Source organism: Chrysemys picta, chromosome 1 (assembly GCF_011386835.1).
Source record: "Chrysemys picta bellii isolate R12L10 chromosome 1, ASM1138683v2, whole genome shotgun sequence".
NCBI classification, from domain to species: domain Eukaryota; kingdom Metazoa; phylum Chordata; order Testudines; family Emydidae; genus Chrysemys; species Chrysemys picta.
The window spans coordinates 30,323,101-30,342,424 of record NC_088791.1 but is presented as its reverse complement, the minus strand read 5'-3'; the positions used below and the strand labels follow the sequence as shown (position 1 = coordinate 30,342,424).

Sequence of the window (19,324 nt, the reverse complement as noted above, 5' to 3'; positions counted from 1 at the left end):
TTTAGGTTCAAGCCTCTAATTGGCTTTTATCCCAGAGCTGAGATCATATGTGACAACGTAAGTTAACCTAATAATTAAAAATGTGTTTTTCAGTAATTCTGGTTTTTTTAGAAAGTTGTTTAGAAAATAGATTTTAGATAAAATTGCACATATATCACCTTTCAGCAAGAGCTTTCAAAGTATTTGGCAGAGATGGTATTATTCCCACTTTACAGTAGAGCAGGAGTCGGCAACGTTTGGCACGCAGCTCGCCAGGGTAAGCACCCTAGCGGGCCGGGCCAGTTTATTTACCTGCTGACGCGGCAGGTTCGGCCAATCGTGACCCCCACTGGCCGCGGCTTGCCGTCCTGGGCCAATGGGGGCAGCGGGAAGCGGCACGGGCGAGGGATGTGCTGGCCGCTGCTTCCCACCGCCCCCATTGGTCTGGGACGGTGAACCACGGCCAGTGGGGGACGCGATCGGCCAAACCTGCCGCGTCAGCAGGTAAATAAACTGGCCCGGCCCGCTAGGGTGCTTACCCTGGCGAGCCGCATGCCAAACGTTGCCGACCCCTGCAGTAGAGGAAGCTAAGACAAAAAACCAAACAGATTTAATTACTTGCTTAAAGCAAGCCAGCTGTTGAGTTGGGAACAGAACCCCGGGTCCTGACTCCTAGTCCTCTGCTTTATGCACTAAACACAGAAAAATTATAAAAGATTAAAAAACACCACATCACTTGTGATTGAATACTTTTCGCAAAACAATCACACTTATCTGACCTCTCAGTTCTAGTCCTCAAAGGAAACCTGTACAACAGCTTCAAAAGATGAACCTGGGAACTGACCATACGTTCATAATTCTGCCAGACACCACGAAGTCATAAACTTAATAAAGACACTGAACTTATGGCTCATTACAACAATCTGTAACCCACTAACCCTCCTTTGTCCTACAACTGTAGAGGTGTTAGCTGCCCACTTTGCCTCGAATGGTCTCTTGCAACACATGTTAACGCCTTATCTGTTCCACTCTTCTATTTAGCTGACACACTATGAGGCCAGATCTACACTAGAGACCTATATTGGTATAACTGTCACTCAGGGATGTGAGAAACCCACATCCCTGAACAATGTAGCTATACATGTGATGCTATGTATAAGAAATATGACCATTTATATCACTTGCTATCACGGTTATACAATTGCAATAAATCTTGTACAAAAGTATGTCATGTAAAGTGTCAATGTAAAAGCTATTATTTGCTAAGTATGATTATCCTGTTTATATGCATGTATCATCTTTGTATCTGAAGTTATGAATACTGGCTATGCACTTGTGACCTCAGACTCCATCTTGGGCCAGTAACTTCCCATTCACCTGGGCTGTGGGCTTTGTTTGGAATAATAAATTTCCATGCACAAGACACCCCTGCTTTGCATCTTTCTTGCTCTAATTCTCTGGACTGTCCGTTTACAACTAAAAGGAGCGTGTTGAACTATGGACTGAGGACCTTCCAAACTTTTGGAAGTTACCAGCAGTCTATTCCATCACTACTACAAACCTGCTACAAGGACTTATACATACAAATGATTGCATGTATATGATCTATTAACCATTTATAACCCTCTTTTCTTTTATTATTAAATCTTCAGTTAGTTTACTGGATTGGCTGACAGCATACTTGGGTAAGATCTAAAATACACATTGATCTGGGGTAAATGTCTGATCCTTTGGGATCAGTAAGAACCTCACATATGGTGAAATGTGTTTTCAAGAACATCTCACTATATTAGATTTGGCTGTCTGGATGGAAACCAAGGGCTGGAATGCCTAAAGGGGACTGTGTTTGGCTTCTGGTTAACCAGCATGGTACTGGAGAAGCTCTTTTGTTACTAGCTTGGTGAATCTAATTCTAGAATAAACCACCAGTTTGGGGGATTGTCTGCCCTATTTCTTGCAGTCTGCCCTGAGCATGGTATTCTCAGTGTAGACTATCCCAGGCACTTGGTCACAATACCAACCTAACTACCTTTGTAGACCACACTATGTCGATGGGAGAGCTTCTTCCATCAACATAGCTACCGCCTCTCGCCGATGTGCTGCAGTTGTGCAGATGCAACATTTTAAATGTAGACCTGCCCTGAGTATCTTTCCTAGACCTGAAGAAGAACTCTATGTAAACTTGTAAGTTTGTCTCTGACACAAGCAGAAGTTGGTCCAATAAAAGATATGTCACCCACCTTATCTCCCCAATATCCTGGGACCAACCCAGCTACCACACTACAAGAATGAAGTCAGTAATTAGGATTTAGAATGGATAGAATTTGTTTTCTCTGCACATTACTCCCCTCTTACATAAAGCATATCGCCACAGAACAGGACCCTATATTTTCAAAATGTAAATAAAAAAATATATGTATCACATGGCTCATGCCCGGACACCTGTAACATTTTAGTTCTTTTGAAGGTTCCTGAAGTTGTTGTCCTGCACTTTCTGGCTTCCCCTTGAGGGTGAACTGTCCCAGTGTGAACTGGACTGGTGAGGTCAGCAGCACCTATGTCCAATGCAGGAGCAGGGAATCGATCTACGAGGGAAAAAAATCTTAGAGGTCCAACTCAGTAGTGAATAAAACTAGACTTACCTTTTCTCCTCAAGCAGATTCCCCACTCCTGCGCTCACATAGCTACTACTGACCTCAACAGTCCCGTAAGCAAGGACCTGTAAACACATAAAAAGGTACCTTAGTGCAAGCATTTGCTAAAGTGCACACACTGATGCCAGCTTTGAAGTTTAAAATGCCAAATGTACCTTTCTGTCCTATATTAATTTTTCATTCAGTGTGCCTGGTCACCTCAGCACTCCTCCTGGTTATGACTCTCTCCCTGGGCTCCCCCTTAAAGCATCCAAAGCTCCCTCAGTTAAAACGAGTGCCTAGATGCTCATCTCTCTTTCTGACTCTCTTGAAAAACAAATATATTTTTTTAAAAACAGTCTTCTCTCAACATGGATGCTAGACTCCTACTGCAAATTCCTTAATCAACCGTTACAGTTCTTATATTTCAAAAGGTTGGTTGGCATAGAAAGTTAAATTGAAAATGAAGAGTAGTAATTGAGCAGAATATAAAATCATAACTAGGCTAAAAGCATGATAAATACAGCATGTTAGCATGAACTTCTTCATTAAAGAATGGCCAAAAAGATGAAGCCTCTACATGGTAGAAAAGCCTAATAGTTCCACCGTGTGTGTCCAAGTGTCCCATGATGCATCTTGTGTTCTGCAGGTTGTGTTAAGCCTCACTCTTGGGGCTTGTGCCACCTTTAGCTATTTCTGAATTCGTCCTAGTCGCAGTCTTTTAAGTCTTCATTAGCATAATTGGTCATCAACTGCCAGGAATTCAGAGTTCACATCCGTATTTACTAACTCAATGTGTTTTTTTTTGTTTTTTTTTGTTTTTTTTTTAACTCTCCATACATAATTGTACCCTTTCACTCCTAATTTTCTCTTGGGCACTGTAGTGAGGCGGCCTGGCTCCCAGCCGCCCCTGTGAGGGACGAGCCCCTCCCCGGGACGTCTACATGCACACTCAAAATATTGGCCCATTTTAGGTAACTCTTGAATCAATGCACTGTTACAGGCTGACAGTGAGTCTACACTGGCAAAACAAAAAAAAATAGGATCCATAGATCACAGCAGTCCATGCCATAGGAGAAGCTGTAAAGTAGTCAGGACACGGTTGTTTTTTACTACCATGTTTGTCTAAAGTTTGAGTTAGAGGACACTAGCTAACTATGACTGAACCTTAACACTACAGCATCTCTTCATGGAATTACAGTGATGGTGAACTTTGGGTCTTATTTTGGCCAATGTAGGAAAGCCCTAGAAGCATCCAGCCCATGCGGGAGTAAAGTCTGTTAGGTGGTTAAAGAACACTCATCCAAGGTCAGATCCATGCTTTTGTGATTGAGAACATATTGAAGACAAAAATTAAAACAGGCACATAAGAACCCAAAATAGAAAAATCCACTATTCCTCTTTAGGACTTTTAGGAGACATGCACAACAAAACTGGCTAGAGTGGACTCTTTAGGTAAAGCTCAAGTTGTTATTCTACCTCAAATAGACTTTGGTTAAGATGGTAGGTTTTCTATCAGGCAAACCACTAGGCAAGAGCGGTAAACAACAAAGAAAGGAACATGAAGGCATCAGAAGCTATTAGGCAAGGAATGAAAATTAAAGTTATTTTAGAAGATATCCAGAAAGACTTTCTGCACTTGCTTAAAAGAAGAACTGCAAAGAAAAAAAGGTTGCTTCTTAAGGCTGTAAAAAGAGTGCCTTGAAAGTTTAATTTTTTTTTTTTTAAATAAGAAATTCAGGCCTTGTCTACACCAGAAGTCAATGATGACTGGAGAAATGGTGATGTTATGATCATGATATGTAAGGGGCCAAGCAAATTAAAGGACAAGTGATATTTTTTTTAGATGTTGTTTAAAGCTCTTTTTGTTAAAACCGTATTTTTATAAAAACACGGGAGAAAGGATCCCCTTATTATAGAATCAGTTATGGTGGGAGTTCATAATACACATCTAAAAGATTAAATTCTCCAACAAAAATCAGGGAATATCAAGCTTGACATTGCTGATATTTCTAAAGTAAGAACATACAGGTTTGGGTTTTTTTTAAATTAAATTAGTCTTTTCTGTATATCATAAGAGCAAAAACCTACTGTGATGCTGTACCCCATAATGCTTTATGGGAATATGACATAACTGGAATACATTTTGTGCTACCTGTGCCATGTAACATATCTCTGTAAGGGTTATGGTCTACTATATCTATTCATCCTATTTGTACACATATATCATTTTGTACTTGAGGTTAAGAATATTGGCTGTATACTTGCTTGATTTCTAAGTAAGCTTTGTGAGGCATTTGGTCAGCTTTTTTAGGAAGGAATTCGCAAGGTTAAGTACCCGATCAGGAAGTACTTGGGGAACAATGCATCTTGGAATGCTCCAATCCACATAAGAAGTCTTCCTGGAGACATACAAGATGCCATGTGGACAATGGCTTCGGCCTGTAAAGACAGAGAGTCATGCATGGACATGTGACTTGCCTAGGTGACTCCTAAGCTTCATCTTGGAGCTGGACTTTGCATAGGAGTAAGGAGGGGGTCTCCACCCACAAGAGAGTCTATTTAAACCCCTGGAAGACCCCTCAATTTTGTCTTCAGCTGTCTAAAGAAAGAGCCTCTCCACCACCACCACCCCCAGAATACCTGAAAGAAATTGGAACAAAGGACAGTGACTGCAAGGGGTGCAAGTGATTGCTGGACGCAGACTAAAAGGAGATTAGCCTGTAAAGGGAGCATTCTGGAACTGGTGAGGCTCTTATCTGCATTCAGTTTGATTAGACGTAGATTTGCACATTTTATTTCATTTTGCCTGGTGACTTACTTTGTTCTGTTACTACTTGGAACAACTTAAATCCTACTGTCTGTATTTAATAAAATCACTTTTTACTTATTAATTAACTCAACGATGTATTAATACCTGGGGGAGCAAACAACTGTGCATCTCTCTCTATCAGTGTTATAGAGGGCGAACAGTTTGAGTTTACCCAGTTTAAGCTTTATACAGGGTAAAATGGATTTATTTGGGTTTAGACCCAATTGGGAGTTGGGCATCTGAGTGTTAAAGACAGGAACACTTCTGTTAGCTGCTTTCAGGTAAACCTGCAGCTTTGGGGTAAGTAATTCAGACCCTGAGTCTTTGTTGGAGCAGGCGGGAGTGTCTGGCTCAGCAAGACAGGGTGCTGGAGTCCTGAGCTGGCAGGGAAAGCAGGGGTAGAAGTAGTCTTGGTACATCAGGTGGCAGCTCAAGAGAGGGATTCTGTGATTCAACCTGTCACACCTACTTTAAGAGGTTTTTGGAGATAACGTAAGCTGAATCACAAAGCATGCAGAAAAGTATTTGGTTAAAATTAATTTAGTATGAATATTTCATATTTTTCTTACAGGGGTAGTCATTCCCCCAAAAATACATTGGATTCCTGTCCAAAATTGGTGCTCTCCTTGGGCTAGCATCTCGGCTTGAACACAGCTAGAGTAGGCACTTTGAAACTAGCTTCACTGCTTGTTCAGAGGCAAAATCCTAGGCACCATCCACCATAAGTAGAGACTGAAAAATGCACACATACTCCCCACTACTGAAATCTTTTCTGAAGCGCAACAACCATGCCATTCTCCCATGTCATCCAATCCCTTAGGAAATTGTTGCATGTTGGCAATGGAAGCGATACTATCTGTCCCTGTAAAACTGTAGCAAAACAACTCTCTCAGCATTCTTCACTAGGTGAAAAAGCCTATTCCCAGTAAAAGTAATGGGTGTGGAAGCTGAGCATCAGTGGTCTCAGAATGCACCGTAACCACCGTCATAACTCATGTTTTACGAGGATGCACCAAAACAATTTTGGAAATTGTGTTGCTATGCATATGTAGCTCAACCATTGCAAGACAGTCATATATCCGTACCATGCAATCAATAATCTTGCAATGGTTTCCTCACTTCAGACTCAGTACGCACACTAACATCTTATCTCCTTTACATAGAAGGAAATGTCACAATAGCTACTTGCTGTGATCCATTTTTATCTTCTTCCTCTGAAGCATAATTTAATAGGATAGGAAAACTTTTGAATTAATTAGCCCAAGTATGATCCACTGTACACTCGTCCCATAGGAAGTGATATACATCTTGGAAATTTTAGGGATTAATCTACTTTAGGGATTTAGTTTGTTGCCATGAAACAATGATTGAAGCGCAATCAATCATAGTGAAACATCTGCTTGTTAGTCACTTCTAAATGCATAGAAGCATCCTCTATTGTTAAAATTTCCTTATCCCCTGCTAATTGTGGAGTGTGAATTGGTTTTAGTGGTACAACTGAACTGTTAAACTAACTGAGTTGAAGCAAACAAAATGAAGTCTTTACCATGCATTTTCCATTCTATTTTGTAAAATTATATTTTAAAAACATATACATGGTTGTAAATTCACAAGTAAGTTTTCCTCTTAGATGCTATGCTTGATATGTATAGCAAAGATACAATCTGTCTGATACAGTTTGGTAAGCAAATCCAACTGAAAAAACGCCCCACTTTTCAGAGCTGTTGTATTGGGCCTCTAAGCTGCAGAACGCTACATTTCTACTGAATGTAATTCCTAAAGATTAACGGAACCTAGTTTTCTGAAACTTCGCTTATACAAGAATATGGAACCACTGTTATTGAAAAGGGACTTCTAGATCAGGTCAAATATCTGAATCCAACCATGAAAATGTTAGTGATTCTCACAGCTCAAAAGAAAAAAAATAATCTAGGCATTTCAATGCCAACTTTTAATAATTAATAAGAAAAGTGTTTTAGAATTTTGTCCTCCCTGTAGATGTAAGTGTAAGATATACATTAGTACTCTCTTAGGAGTAAAATTACATACAGATTCAATTCTAATAATCCACACCAGAAAGTGTTATAGTGCAGCCAAAGCTCCAAGCTACTGTTATGGTTGCCTTTCAGTAATACCCTTGATTTTTTTTTATTACATATACATACTCAGAACTGTTTATAAACCCTTCCATTTAAGCAGTTTGTTTTGCTGAAGTTCCATTGTGTAATTTATAAAAATCATAATTTTCTTCATGTTTGCTAGACTGATGTCACTGATCTCCCCCCTTTGGAAAAAATGCATTTCGAAAATGAGTTCATATATAATAACTGCATGGATTTGGCAATGTGTGTAAAAATAAATAAATAAATAAATAAATTCCAATTTGGTCTTCAACTACTTTATTTTTTTATTTTTAAACAGGGACAATTCTCCTCTGCAACCCCCTCCTCACAGGAAGTTAAATGTAAACGTTATGCTAATATAACATTAAGGTTGCAGAGTTAAAATTACAGTCAGGAAGCGCAAAAGTAGATGTTTTACAACATGCTAACCTGGATCCAAGAGGCGCATGTGTTTTATGGTATGTTTCATTACATGAACTGAAATACTTTAATCTACACATAATATAAAACATTTTTTGTACAATGAAACTCTAGTACCCCATAGTAAAGTTTGCACACAGATTTCCATGATAACTTGAAAGTTATGCAGGATCGGTGTGCTGAATTAAAAGATCAATTTCAAATGCATATTCATGTATGAGCTACATGAATTTCCTAGGGCACTTTGAAGAAAAAAATAATAAGGAGGTTAGTTATAACTATTTCAAAAAGCTCCATGTGGCCAAATATTTTCCAAAAAGTCACATTTTCTTCATATCTCTTATTAATAAGTGCACTAGAACAGTATGAGGAATGTAATTGAACTTGTACAATTCTTTGGTATGAGCATTTAGGACAAGTGTGAGTTAAACGTGGTCTTATGTTTTGTATTAGTAGTTAAGGTTCCTAAAAGTTAACATCCTGTATGTTGACACAATGCTACTTATGACAAACTATGGAAACAGTACAGGAGTTACGTCAATACAATGGCAGAGGGTTTGGGATGCTGCAATATAACAAATATACTGCTTACTATGAGGTTAGAAGTCTTTAGAAGATGCAACTGTAACCTATCCTAAATCATGGGGCTCTTTGTCCCCCTGTAAGGGCTACATCACAGACAGTCATTTATGAGTCTATACTGCCTTTGAGCTAATGGACCTGTATTTCAGCTCATGCACTAGCAGTTCATACTTTTAGATGCAGGCACTGAATCCCTTCAGATTCATGTGAGGATCTGAATAGCTATGGACCTCTAAAAGCTTGGGATGAGCATCTCTGGTCATGAGGTGTATGTAACCCATTCTGATAGCTCAGGTCTTTGCCCCTTATAGGGCTGTTCACAATGACACCACCTCTCTGGGGGAAATGAAGCCCAGACCTCTAGATTTAAAAGCATGAGCCTCTACTGCTTCAGCTCAGGGGAGTTAAGCACCTATACCCTTTTTGGAGGAAATATATATATATACTTATTTATTTAAAATCATGCTATGCACCTATCACATCTAAATGCCTAAATACACCTCTACCTCGATATAACGCTGTCCTCGAGAGCCAAAAAAAAAAAATCTTACTGCGTTATATCGAACTTGCTTTGACCTGCCGGAGTACACAGCCCCCCTCTCGCCACACTGCTTTACCGCGTTATATCGGAAAGTGTTATATCAGCTCGCATTATATCAGGGTAAATGTGTATCTTTAAAAATGTGATCCTAAGGCCTTTAGTTCAAAAGGCAGGAGCAGGCTCAAACCTCCACATATTGTGTAGCTACTAGAGGGACAAACCCACATTGTTAGTGGGGATTTTGCAGTGTTTTCAGTATAAAAAGTGGTCCAGGGCATTTGAAACAACATCTTAAAACAGTGAAGTACAAATGGGGTCAGTATTAAATATTGACAATACTCTGGTCAAGCATTAATATCAAGATTATATTTGGTGCTGACCCTCGCTGTCAAGGGGACTCAGTCTCTCCCTCAGGAGACCCTCCACCAATTATACCCCAACCTCTGATGCCCAACCCTTTTTAATCCTAACCCTGGCCTCCTCCAGTAGATTGATTAGTCTTATTGAGGTTACAAGACAGGATGGTGATCCAGAAGAAGGATGCTAGCATGAATATGAACACACACACACCTAAATTATTTAATCTATCTGAAGTACAGAGGCTGAAAAGATCTATTACAAACATTTCCTACATTTGGTAAGCATTTTGAGTGCTGGTGTCACAGGAAGGGTATGCTTCAAACTGGCAGAAAAGGCGGAAGCAGAGGGAAGGGGAGCACAGAAGGCAGACCAGCCGATGGAGTGCAGGCACACAGCCTGCTGATGCACTGTTCAGGAAGTGAGAGATGACATAGGTTCTGTCATCACTACTAAATGTGGCAAGTTGCTCTTGACATACCTACTTTCCCTAACTTTTCAAATGGTGATAAAGACCCTCTTTTTGTGAGCTTCAGGAGGGTTGACACAGCCAGAAGCAGCTTCAGCAGTATAGTGCTATGGCATAGGTTAAACCTTGTTATTAGGCGTAACTACCACCTTACATTTTTACGTGTAAGGAAGCCATTGTAATCAGGTATTTGAGACAGTTAAGTGGACTTCATCCCAACACAGAAGCATGTTTCCAGCCAAAACAAAGACACATCCAAGACCATTCAGGGTAGGTCTACACAGTAAGTAGATAGCCCATGACAGCTGACTTGGGCTCATGGGCTCAGGCTGTGGGACAGTTCAACTGGGATGTAGACATTTGGGCTTGGACTGCAGCCTGACCTCTGGGACCTTCTACTTCGCAGGGTCCCTGGGCTGAAGACAAGGCTCTATCCCCAGAACATCTACTCTGTAATTAAACATGAGTCAGCCAGCATGGGCCAGCCATGGGTTTTTAACTGCAGCGTAGACATAGCTCAAATTCCTGACGGTACTTGGGCAAGGGCTCAGCTGGTGTTGTTTGGGTAAGGGTATCAGAGTGAGACAGGACAGAGTCAGAGAGAAGCAGAAAGCCTGCTAAGCAGACAGTAACATAAGTGGTGGTAACGTGGCCCTGAGACCGCTAAGAGGGGAGAAAAAAAAAAAAAGAGAAAAAAAAAAAAACACTTTGGTGCAGAGTGCTGGTTCAAAAGGCAGGCTTCTAACACTGAGCAGAGAAATTGTCCCCTACTGTATTCTAGGATACAGGACTTCATGTATATTCTTTGTTATATTCTGCATCAAAATTAAAAATTCTGTGCACAATATTTTAAAATTCTGCATATTTTATTTGTCAAAATGACACAATATAATGACACTCCTGCTGTCAGCCCAAGGTGGCTGGGACTGACAGCAGGTGGGAGTGCTGGGGAGAAATCACAAATTTTGTGGGGAAAAATAAAGTTCTATGGGAAACATTGATTCCATGCAAATTCTACATCACATAGTGGTGCAGAATACCAGAAGGAGTACTTTGTAAATAAACAAGATTACATGAAAGAAGATAACTAGCTGACTTATCAATTTCTCCTAACTGGAACAAACCCCAACACCGCAAATTTGGCTAACTACTCATGTCAAGAGAAGTAACAAAAGTTTCTCCCTTCCCTTATCCTGGGGAGCTACTGACTACAGTAAACCAACCACATACAAAAGAAAACAAAGAAATTATAACAAGTCAAGTCAGGACCTTCCAGACATCTCATTTTTTCCCCACTTAACTTCTCAGTTTCCCTTCTTCTTCTACTCACTCTTACTCCAACAACCCCTTCATCTCTGCCATCTCAACCCCCCCAAACCATCTAAAACTAGGTTATAATATGAATATGTAATTAGGAATCCATGGAATTAACAAGACATGGACAATTCATGAACCCGTTCACTTTGTATGCAATCTCCATTTCCTCACCACCCTTCAGTTTTTTTTCCACATTGTAATCTAAAGAATAAGGACTATGTATACTTTAGGAGCTAACGCAATAGAAAGACTATTCAGCTAATCCTTGGACAGTAAGTTTCTTTTTCCCAGAAATGTCTCCTAATGCAAGTCACTGGCGAGAAGGGAAAGCTTCACTGTGGACACTTAGTTTTTTTAAACCAGAAAGAATAAGTGTGGCGACAGAAGCAAACAAAGATACTCCCTATTTCAATGCTCCTCGTTTATAGATTTTCATTTTCAATATTTGTGAAGATCAAGTTTTCTAAAAACTTGAATACTAACCTGAAAAAAAAATGGCTATTTTAATACACCTCTACCCCGATATAATGCTGTCCTCGGGAGCCAAAAAATCTTACCATGTTATAGGTGAAACTGCGTTATATCGAACTTGCTTTGATCCGCTGGAGTGCGCAGCCCCACCCCCCTGGAGCACTGCTTTAACCGTGTTATATCAGGTCGCGTTATATCGGTGTAGAGGTGTACATGGAGGCCTCACTGTTGCACTAGGACTGAATGAGCTGAGTTAGTGAACTTCACTACATGTTTCAGACCACACCACAGCTATTGCACATATACATTAACTCAACTCATTTCACTAAATATGCTCTACTAGGTAGCTGAGGGGAGGGTACAATCCATAGTTTGCAATGGTACACGGGTGGAAGCAGAAAGAAGAAAGTTCAATTTGCATACAAAGTCCTGAATATTACCTTTTTTTCATACAGAGACAGATTATTTTGGATCCCAAATGTTGTCATTCACCTGCAACAGTGCAATCCTAATTCAAATGCAAGACCATTCATTCCTAGCCTGCTGTTTCATTTCTGAAAAGGACTGGGGATATAGACAATGCTAAAGAGAGACTTGCATCTTAGATAACCACCAGAATATAAAAATTGCATACAGATGAAATTAGGCTAGGTTTAAACGTCGCAAGATTAGCAGGATATATAGTGGTTTTCTGCCTTGCTATTGCTTTCCATACAGGAATGAATTGTATCACACACCCAGTTCTGTTACACTTGTTTTCCAACAACATTACAAAAAAATAAATAAATCTTTTTAACGAGCACACTTTTTTTGCCATATATTTTTGCATAAGGAGGAATAAATGTTGTTGTTCATCTGCTGTCCTTTTCTTTTCATATGTAATACCAGGATTCCAGTTTGGTTGAACTGACAGAAATACTGACTAAAATGTCTACATTTTGCTTATCTCCAAATTTCTGTTGCTTTCATGAGATTATCCAAGCTCCCTCTGGTGGCTAATTTAAAACTCCAAAATTAACACACACAAAAAACTGTGTAGAGCTTGCTGGATAAGAGCATCATTACTTTTATACAGAAGGTTGTGGGTTGTTCAAATCCTGTTGGGATCATTACATATTCTATTAATAACATTTTTGCTCAGATTGTTATGAATGAATGACTAACTTCTCATTTTCTAAAAAAAATAAGCAATATCAAAATATCATCACATGTATAAAGAACCGCCACATTTGAAAGCGGTCAACAATTTTATTCAGTTTCTGCAGTGCTTTCCATCCAAGAATCTCAGCACATTTACTTTAAAAGGCCCTGCAAGACTAGCATTATCTCTGCTGTGCAGATGCGAAAAGGGAAGCACAGAGAGGTAAAGTCACTTACTCAAGGTGACACAGGACGTCTGTGACTATCACAAATAAAACCCTGACCTCCTGATTTCCAGTCTGTACTTCAACCCACAAAGCCATATTGCATTCAAAAATATGGAGCCAAAATCTACTACTACTCTGGTTTGACACCAGCATAACTAACACCTTTGCAAGAGAGCACAGAATCAGGCCTGTATATATCTATAAACACAAAAACAAATCAAATCAAAGGACCAGTCTGTCCTAGTCCCATTGAAGTAAATCTTCTTCCGTATGGCATTTGAAAAGCAAGGGACTGGCATTATAATTGCATTTTGAGAATCGAAAGTCATTCTAATGCTTCTGGGGTAGCTAAATGGATCCCCCTGGTGTCACCACTGTAAGCATGAATTGGACAGCTATTCATGATGTATCACATGGTTTGTACCTCACCAGTCACAATTTCTTGATTCTTTGATCTTTCCATTTGTGGAAGAGATAGCCACACCTTCGTGCATTATCTGAATATCGCTGAGTGCAGTCCACTGAGTATGGGAAAGGCAGAATCCCGGGACCTCTTTGTTGGATCTTGAATCAGGTCTTTGTTTGGGATGTCACAAGTGGCCCATGATTTGAACCAGCAAGTGCTCGTGTCCTTTCCATTGCCCTGTAGTGTTGACACATGTGTTCAGAAAGGCTTCTTGGATTTGAGTCCAGAGAGTGGCAGTGGATTAAGGTGTTGCTGTATTGGCAGGTCCAGTGCAATCAGGATCTTGCTGTACACCAAGACCATAGCAGCATCTCGTCTGATATTGACTGGTGCAATGCCTGCCAAAACTAGAAGCCATGGTACAAACACGGATTTGAGACAGTCCTTGACAATCCTGAGCGCAGCACTAATGTCAGTGTCAACAAGAGTGTCTCGTTGACACTGAAATTAATTGAAGTAAATTAAGTCAAAAGAAGTTTGCCAATGGACTCCATTGAGGCCCTAAGCTGGAACAAAAATAAAGTTAAACTTTTCAGATGCAAAAGATAAATAGCACAAATTAGATCTACTCTTCAGTTGTTCATAAACCCCAATTACTGTCAGAACATTATAAAAGAAACAAGTATTTATGGTAATTATGCAATTTTCCTTACTTACAATGTATGTTGCCATATGACACTGTAGGCAATATAGAAATAAGCCCACATACAAAGTATGTGGGCCTAGAGTTAAAAAAAAAATCATTCCCAACCTTAATATTTGTGGGTATTAACGGTGCATCAAAAGTTTTCCATCCAGGGCATACAGTATACATTCTGATTGTTTTGTACATTATCACTGCAGTAAATTTAACTGGAACACATTGACTAAGACTTAGTTTAACATTTTTTCTTTAAAAAAAATGAATTGCATCACAGCAAGTATGTTGGTAACAAGTTACAGAATTCTCAAAAAAACGGGCTCATTCAATGGCTGAGAAAACACTCAGCCTCAAACTGAGTTCTTCTACACAACAACAGCTGAAAGTGCAACACACATAAGGAAGAATGATCTCCCAAAAACCAGAGTAGCCACATTGGATGGGATCCGATCTTTGGAGCCCTTCAATCTTCCTTAGATGAAGGATGGTGTCAATAAAAGCTTTATGTCTGGGGAGAAGGTGGGGCAACTGAAGAATGACGTGTGTGGAGTGCAGTGTTGTAACTGTGTGGGTCCCAGAATATTAGAGAAACAAAGTGTTATTTAGGACTCATTTGACATGTAGCAGACACTCCCCCCATCAAGATTAAAATGAAGTATTTCTCACATTTTAAGCTCATCCAGTACACCCTGGAAAAGAAGCCATCAGGAGAATTAACTGTATATACAGTCCATACAGATGTGTATCAAGAACTACACACCAAAAAAACAAACAAACAAAATAGCAATTCGTATTGCTCAAGGCAGCACTAATGTAATCTAAATCCTGATTCTTTGGCTTCTAAAACAAATGCTGTCTAGCTGAACCAAAGAACTTCTACTAGCTTATTAGTGTATTTTCATAGCTATACCTTCAGTATGTATCCAATGGAGCAAAACAGAGCAGAGAACAACAGAGGTTATGAGGTTAGATACCTTAACACATTCTTTAAGTGTGTTAATCCAGAATCTATTTTTTCTCTACTTTTGATCACTCTTTGCCTCTAGATTTGACAAGGGAGATATTCATAGAGGAGGACCCTCAAAAAAAACAAACCCACCCTGGAAGTTGGAGAAGGGAATAGCAGAGAACAACTTCTTCCCCATTCCACTGCATGAGCCAGAAGGGACAGCACTCCTCCCTTCTTAGGTGGGCCAATAAGAAAGATGATGTTCCCAAAACACGTTTCTTAAAATATTTGCCTGAGATTTGCACTACCATAAAATGGTTGTGGGGTGCTCCAACGTGAACAGTCTAAGATTATGTCTACGCTTAAACAAATGCAGCAGCGCATCTGCAGCTGTATCTCTTCAGCATAGCCACTCACTACAGCAACGGGTCTCCCATCGCTGTAGTTAATCCACCTCCCTGACAAGCTGTAGCGAGGTCAACAGAAGAATTTTTCTAGTGCTGTCTAGACCTCCAGTTAGATTGACTTAACTATGTGGCTCGTGAGCAATGTAACTGGGTCAACTTAACTTTTTAGAGTAGACCTGACCTAAGGATATGTTCTTTTGTGGTTTGGGTAGCTACTACTTTCTAATAAACTTGCTTTCCAGCTCCACACAGTCGTATTCCTAATCAATATTTTGAGTAAGTTAGAGAACTACACTTAATGGTATGTAAATACCAAGAATAAGGATCTGTGGAGATAATGTATCTCATTCTGTACAAATTTTGGAATTATTAAAAACCTATTCATAAAATATCCAGGTGCCACTCCACCCCCACATCACAGCTCATTTCCTCCCACAGCTATCTGCTTTAATGCTTTTTATGGCATGGCACATGACTCCAGAAGTAAGAATCTATGGAGGCAATTTCATGAGTAGCAACATTCCACACTCAGCTTTGAAAATGGTTCTCTAACAAATGAGAGCACCCATGTAGATAGTCATCTACTGTAAATGGAGGAGAATCAGAAAACTGGCCAAATACACAGACCAGGATACTGAGCCTGAATGAAGTGGTGGGACAGATATTTATCCTCACACTCATCAAATACTTAACATTGATATAGCACTTTTCAGGGTCAAAGCCTTATGCAGACATTAATCCTAATAACCAACTCTAGGAGGTAGTATTATTCCCATTTTACAGATGGGAAAAAGGAGAGAGATAGGCAGCGCAACCTGCCCAACGCCATAGGAGTCCACTGCAGAGCTCCAGTTAGCATTCCATCACAAGCCTCACTGCTTTCTGCTAAGCACAAAGCCCATTCTCTGACCTTGCCTTCTCTAATACACACATAGCAACAGGTATACTTACATTAAAAAAAAAAAAACTAACAAAACCAGTCAGTCCACTGCCAGCGCTTCTCTCTCTGGGGAAGAGAATGAGAGAACTAACCACACAGGTCAGATATGTAGCTACATTGCTTAATATGCTACTGGAAGGCACTCAGATACTACAGTGATGAGCCCAGGATAAAACCCGTCATTCCTCCACAGCACACAGAGGAAAGAAAGACTCTCACTTTCAGGCTACACAATAAGCATGTCATCCCTAGGTGAGGGGTTGCCCACTTTTGAGGGCCAGTGCCGGTATCCAGATGGCCCCAAGCGGAACAGTGCTGGCCCCTCCCATGTAACCTCAACTCCTGTCACTCTAGCCGGGAGTGGCATTTCCCTGGAGGGAGACCTGTGCGGTGGGGGCAGATCCAAAGCACCCTCATTCCCCGCGCTTCCTCAGCTCCTCTGTGAACTCGCCAGCGACTGTCAGCGCTCAGGTCAGACTTGCCGAGTTATTGAAACAAAGTCACGCGTCACTGAAAGGGACAAGCCGCGGCGCAGGAGAGGGTGGGGGAACCGGGGCAGAGAAGTAGAGGGAAGGAAAGGAGCCAGCCAAGGAGGGAAGGGGAAGCGGCGGGGATCGAGGGGGAAGAATTGCGGGCTGGCAGCGCAGGACTCACCGATGCCCAGCCCCACCACGATGCGCCCCCCTAGCAGGGTCTCCTTGTCCTGGGCAGCGGCCAGCAGGGCGGCGCCCGCGATGAAGAAGCAGCTGGACAGGAGGATGCAGGGTCTGCGGCCCCACAGCCCGTTGAGCACCCCGCCGGCCAGCGCCGAGAGCGCGGCGGCGCCCACCGTGCTGGAGACCAGCAGCTCCTGCCAGAGGGCGCCCAGGTTGAGCTCCCTCTTGAGGAGCAGCAGGGCCCCGGACACCACGCCGGTGTCATAGCCGAAGAGGAAGCCCCCCAAGGCGGAGAACACCGACACCACGTAGACGAAGCCCGGGGTCTCGTCCTGCTGGAACTGCCGCCGGGCCGCCCGCTCCAGCTCCCCGCCGGACGCCTGGCTGTTGATGCTGGAGCAGGACTCGGCGGCGATCAGGCTGCGCTCCCCGGCCGCCGCCGCGCTGGAGCCGGCCGAGCCGTCCGGCTGCCTCCGGCGCTTCTCGCCCATCAGGTTGCTCAGGCTCCGCAGCGTGTACTCCACATTCTCACTGGCCTTGCGGGACATGGGGCAACCACCGCCGCTCAGCGCCCCCCGCCCGGCCAGGGGGCGGGCTCGGGACCGCTGCTGCTGCCCTGCCGGGGGCCGCGATCAGCCGGGGCGCATAGGTCCTGCCCGCGCCCGCTCTTGGGGGAAAGTTACCAGCCACGGCCGCTGCTACTGGAGCTCAGGCGGAGTTTGAGCCGGAGGGAGGCTCGGGCGGGCGGGGAGGGGACTCGAGCCCAGCTGGCCGGGCGGGGGCGGAGCCGGCACGGGGGGCGGGGCCGCTTGGCTCTTACTGAGCATGCGCGGGAACTCGGCGCATGCGCGTCAGCCACAGCGAAGTCCCTCGGCCCTGACCTGATGCCCGAACCTGAGTGAGAAGGGAAAGGGGCGGGAAATGTAAACAGGGGGCGGGGAACGGCCGGGGCCCACGCTAATGATAAAGGTCCCTCACGTGAGCCGGGCTTGGGGAGCCGCCTAGTCACGTGCCTGGGGTCGCCCCGGAGCAGGCTGGGGGCCGGCAGCCGCTGTTTACTGGCTACAAGGGACGGGGGTGCGGGCAGTGCTGCTCTCTCCGAGGGGAAGGGGGAGAACAAAGCCCACCGCAGTGCGTGCATGTAAGAGCCTGTGCTTAGGCTGACCCTGCGCCTAGCAAGTCCTCTGTCCCCGGACACCCTGCAGCCAGCGCTGGGCTGCGCCTGGTGCACGGACCGCTCCTGACCCTGGGACCTAGCCAGGCTGGCGAGGGGAGTGGGAGGTAACAAGACACCTGCAGCTAACAGTACCAAGAGACGGCAGGAGTCACCGAGAAAACCTGAGTCAATCCTAGTTTATGAGGCTGATAGTGGGCGGCAGTGGAAAAACCCCGGACGGGGTCACTGCCGCCTTAGTCTATTTCAGTTTCTCAGCTGCAAGCAAAAAATATGTATATAGTGCAATGCAAACAACAGATACTACTCATATAGCGGTATATACAAGGACTCGGAGGGCTAGGTATTGAATATCTATCTGCCTCTTTCTCCCTACCAGTATCCCTTCTTCCTCTACACAGTATCCTGCTGAGGCTAGAGCTTACAGCAGGGACTAAGGCTCAGCACTGCAACACCCAATTTTAGGCATCCTGCTGCCCTGGGAATCCTAGCCCAGAGTTCAGCACTCGGGCTCCCTATACAAAAAATGAGGAGAGTTAGGTACCTAAGAATGGGACTGACACAAGCCAGATACTGAGTGGAGAGCGGCCTAAGCTAGTCACTAGGAAATTGCACTGAGAGCCCTACCCTTTTCAAAGGCAGTTAGGCACCTATCTCTGCTTGGGATTCAGGCAGGGCTGGCCCACATTTTGGCACCTGAGGTGGGGAGCTCAAGTGACACCCCCATGTCCCCTTGCTAGGGCCAAAACTTTGAAAGGTCTCAATTCTGCCTTCTTCCTGTTCTACTCCTCTCATGGTATTGCTCTGCTACCTACCCCAATAAAGGAAAATTAACAACTTTAAATGCCTTGTTCAAAAATTCTAAGTAACACAACTTTCAGATGCTTGAACAGCAAATGTAACTTTTCTTGTCTGCATAGTAAACACTGTCATTTTTATCTGTTTGAATAATCGAAGTGGTGCTTTCTGTGCCTTCTTGGTTGCAAATATTTGAACTGCTTCCTGAAGGTCCACAGTCTGA

At 42.8% G+C, this 19,324-nt stretch overlaps 1 protein-coding gene across 2 annotated transcripts in view; it reads right to left on the bottom strand.

Moving 5' to 3' along the window:
• SLC2A13 (solute carrier family 2 member 13) overlaps positions 1-17,812 on the bottom strand; it is a 323,282-nt gene extending 305,470 nt beyond the window's left edge. For both annotated transcript variants that reach the window (XM_005286828.4, XM_042848626.2), the window contains exon 1: positions 17,128-17,812. In XM_005286828.4, the coding sequence (XP_005286885.2) occupies positions 17,128-17,677 (550 nt within the window). In that variant the 5' untranslated portion in view covers positions 17,678-17,812. The remainder of the gene's footprint in view (positions 1-17,127) is intronic.
• Between the last annotated feature and the right edge of the window lie 1,512 nt (positions 17,813-19,324).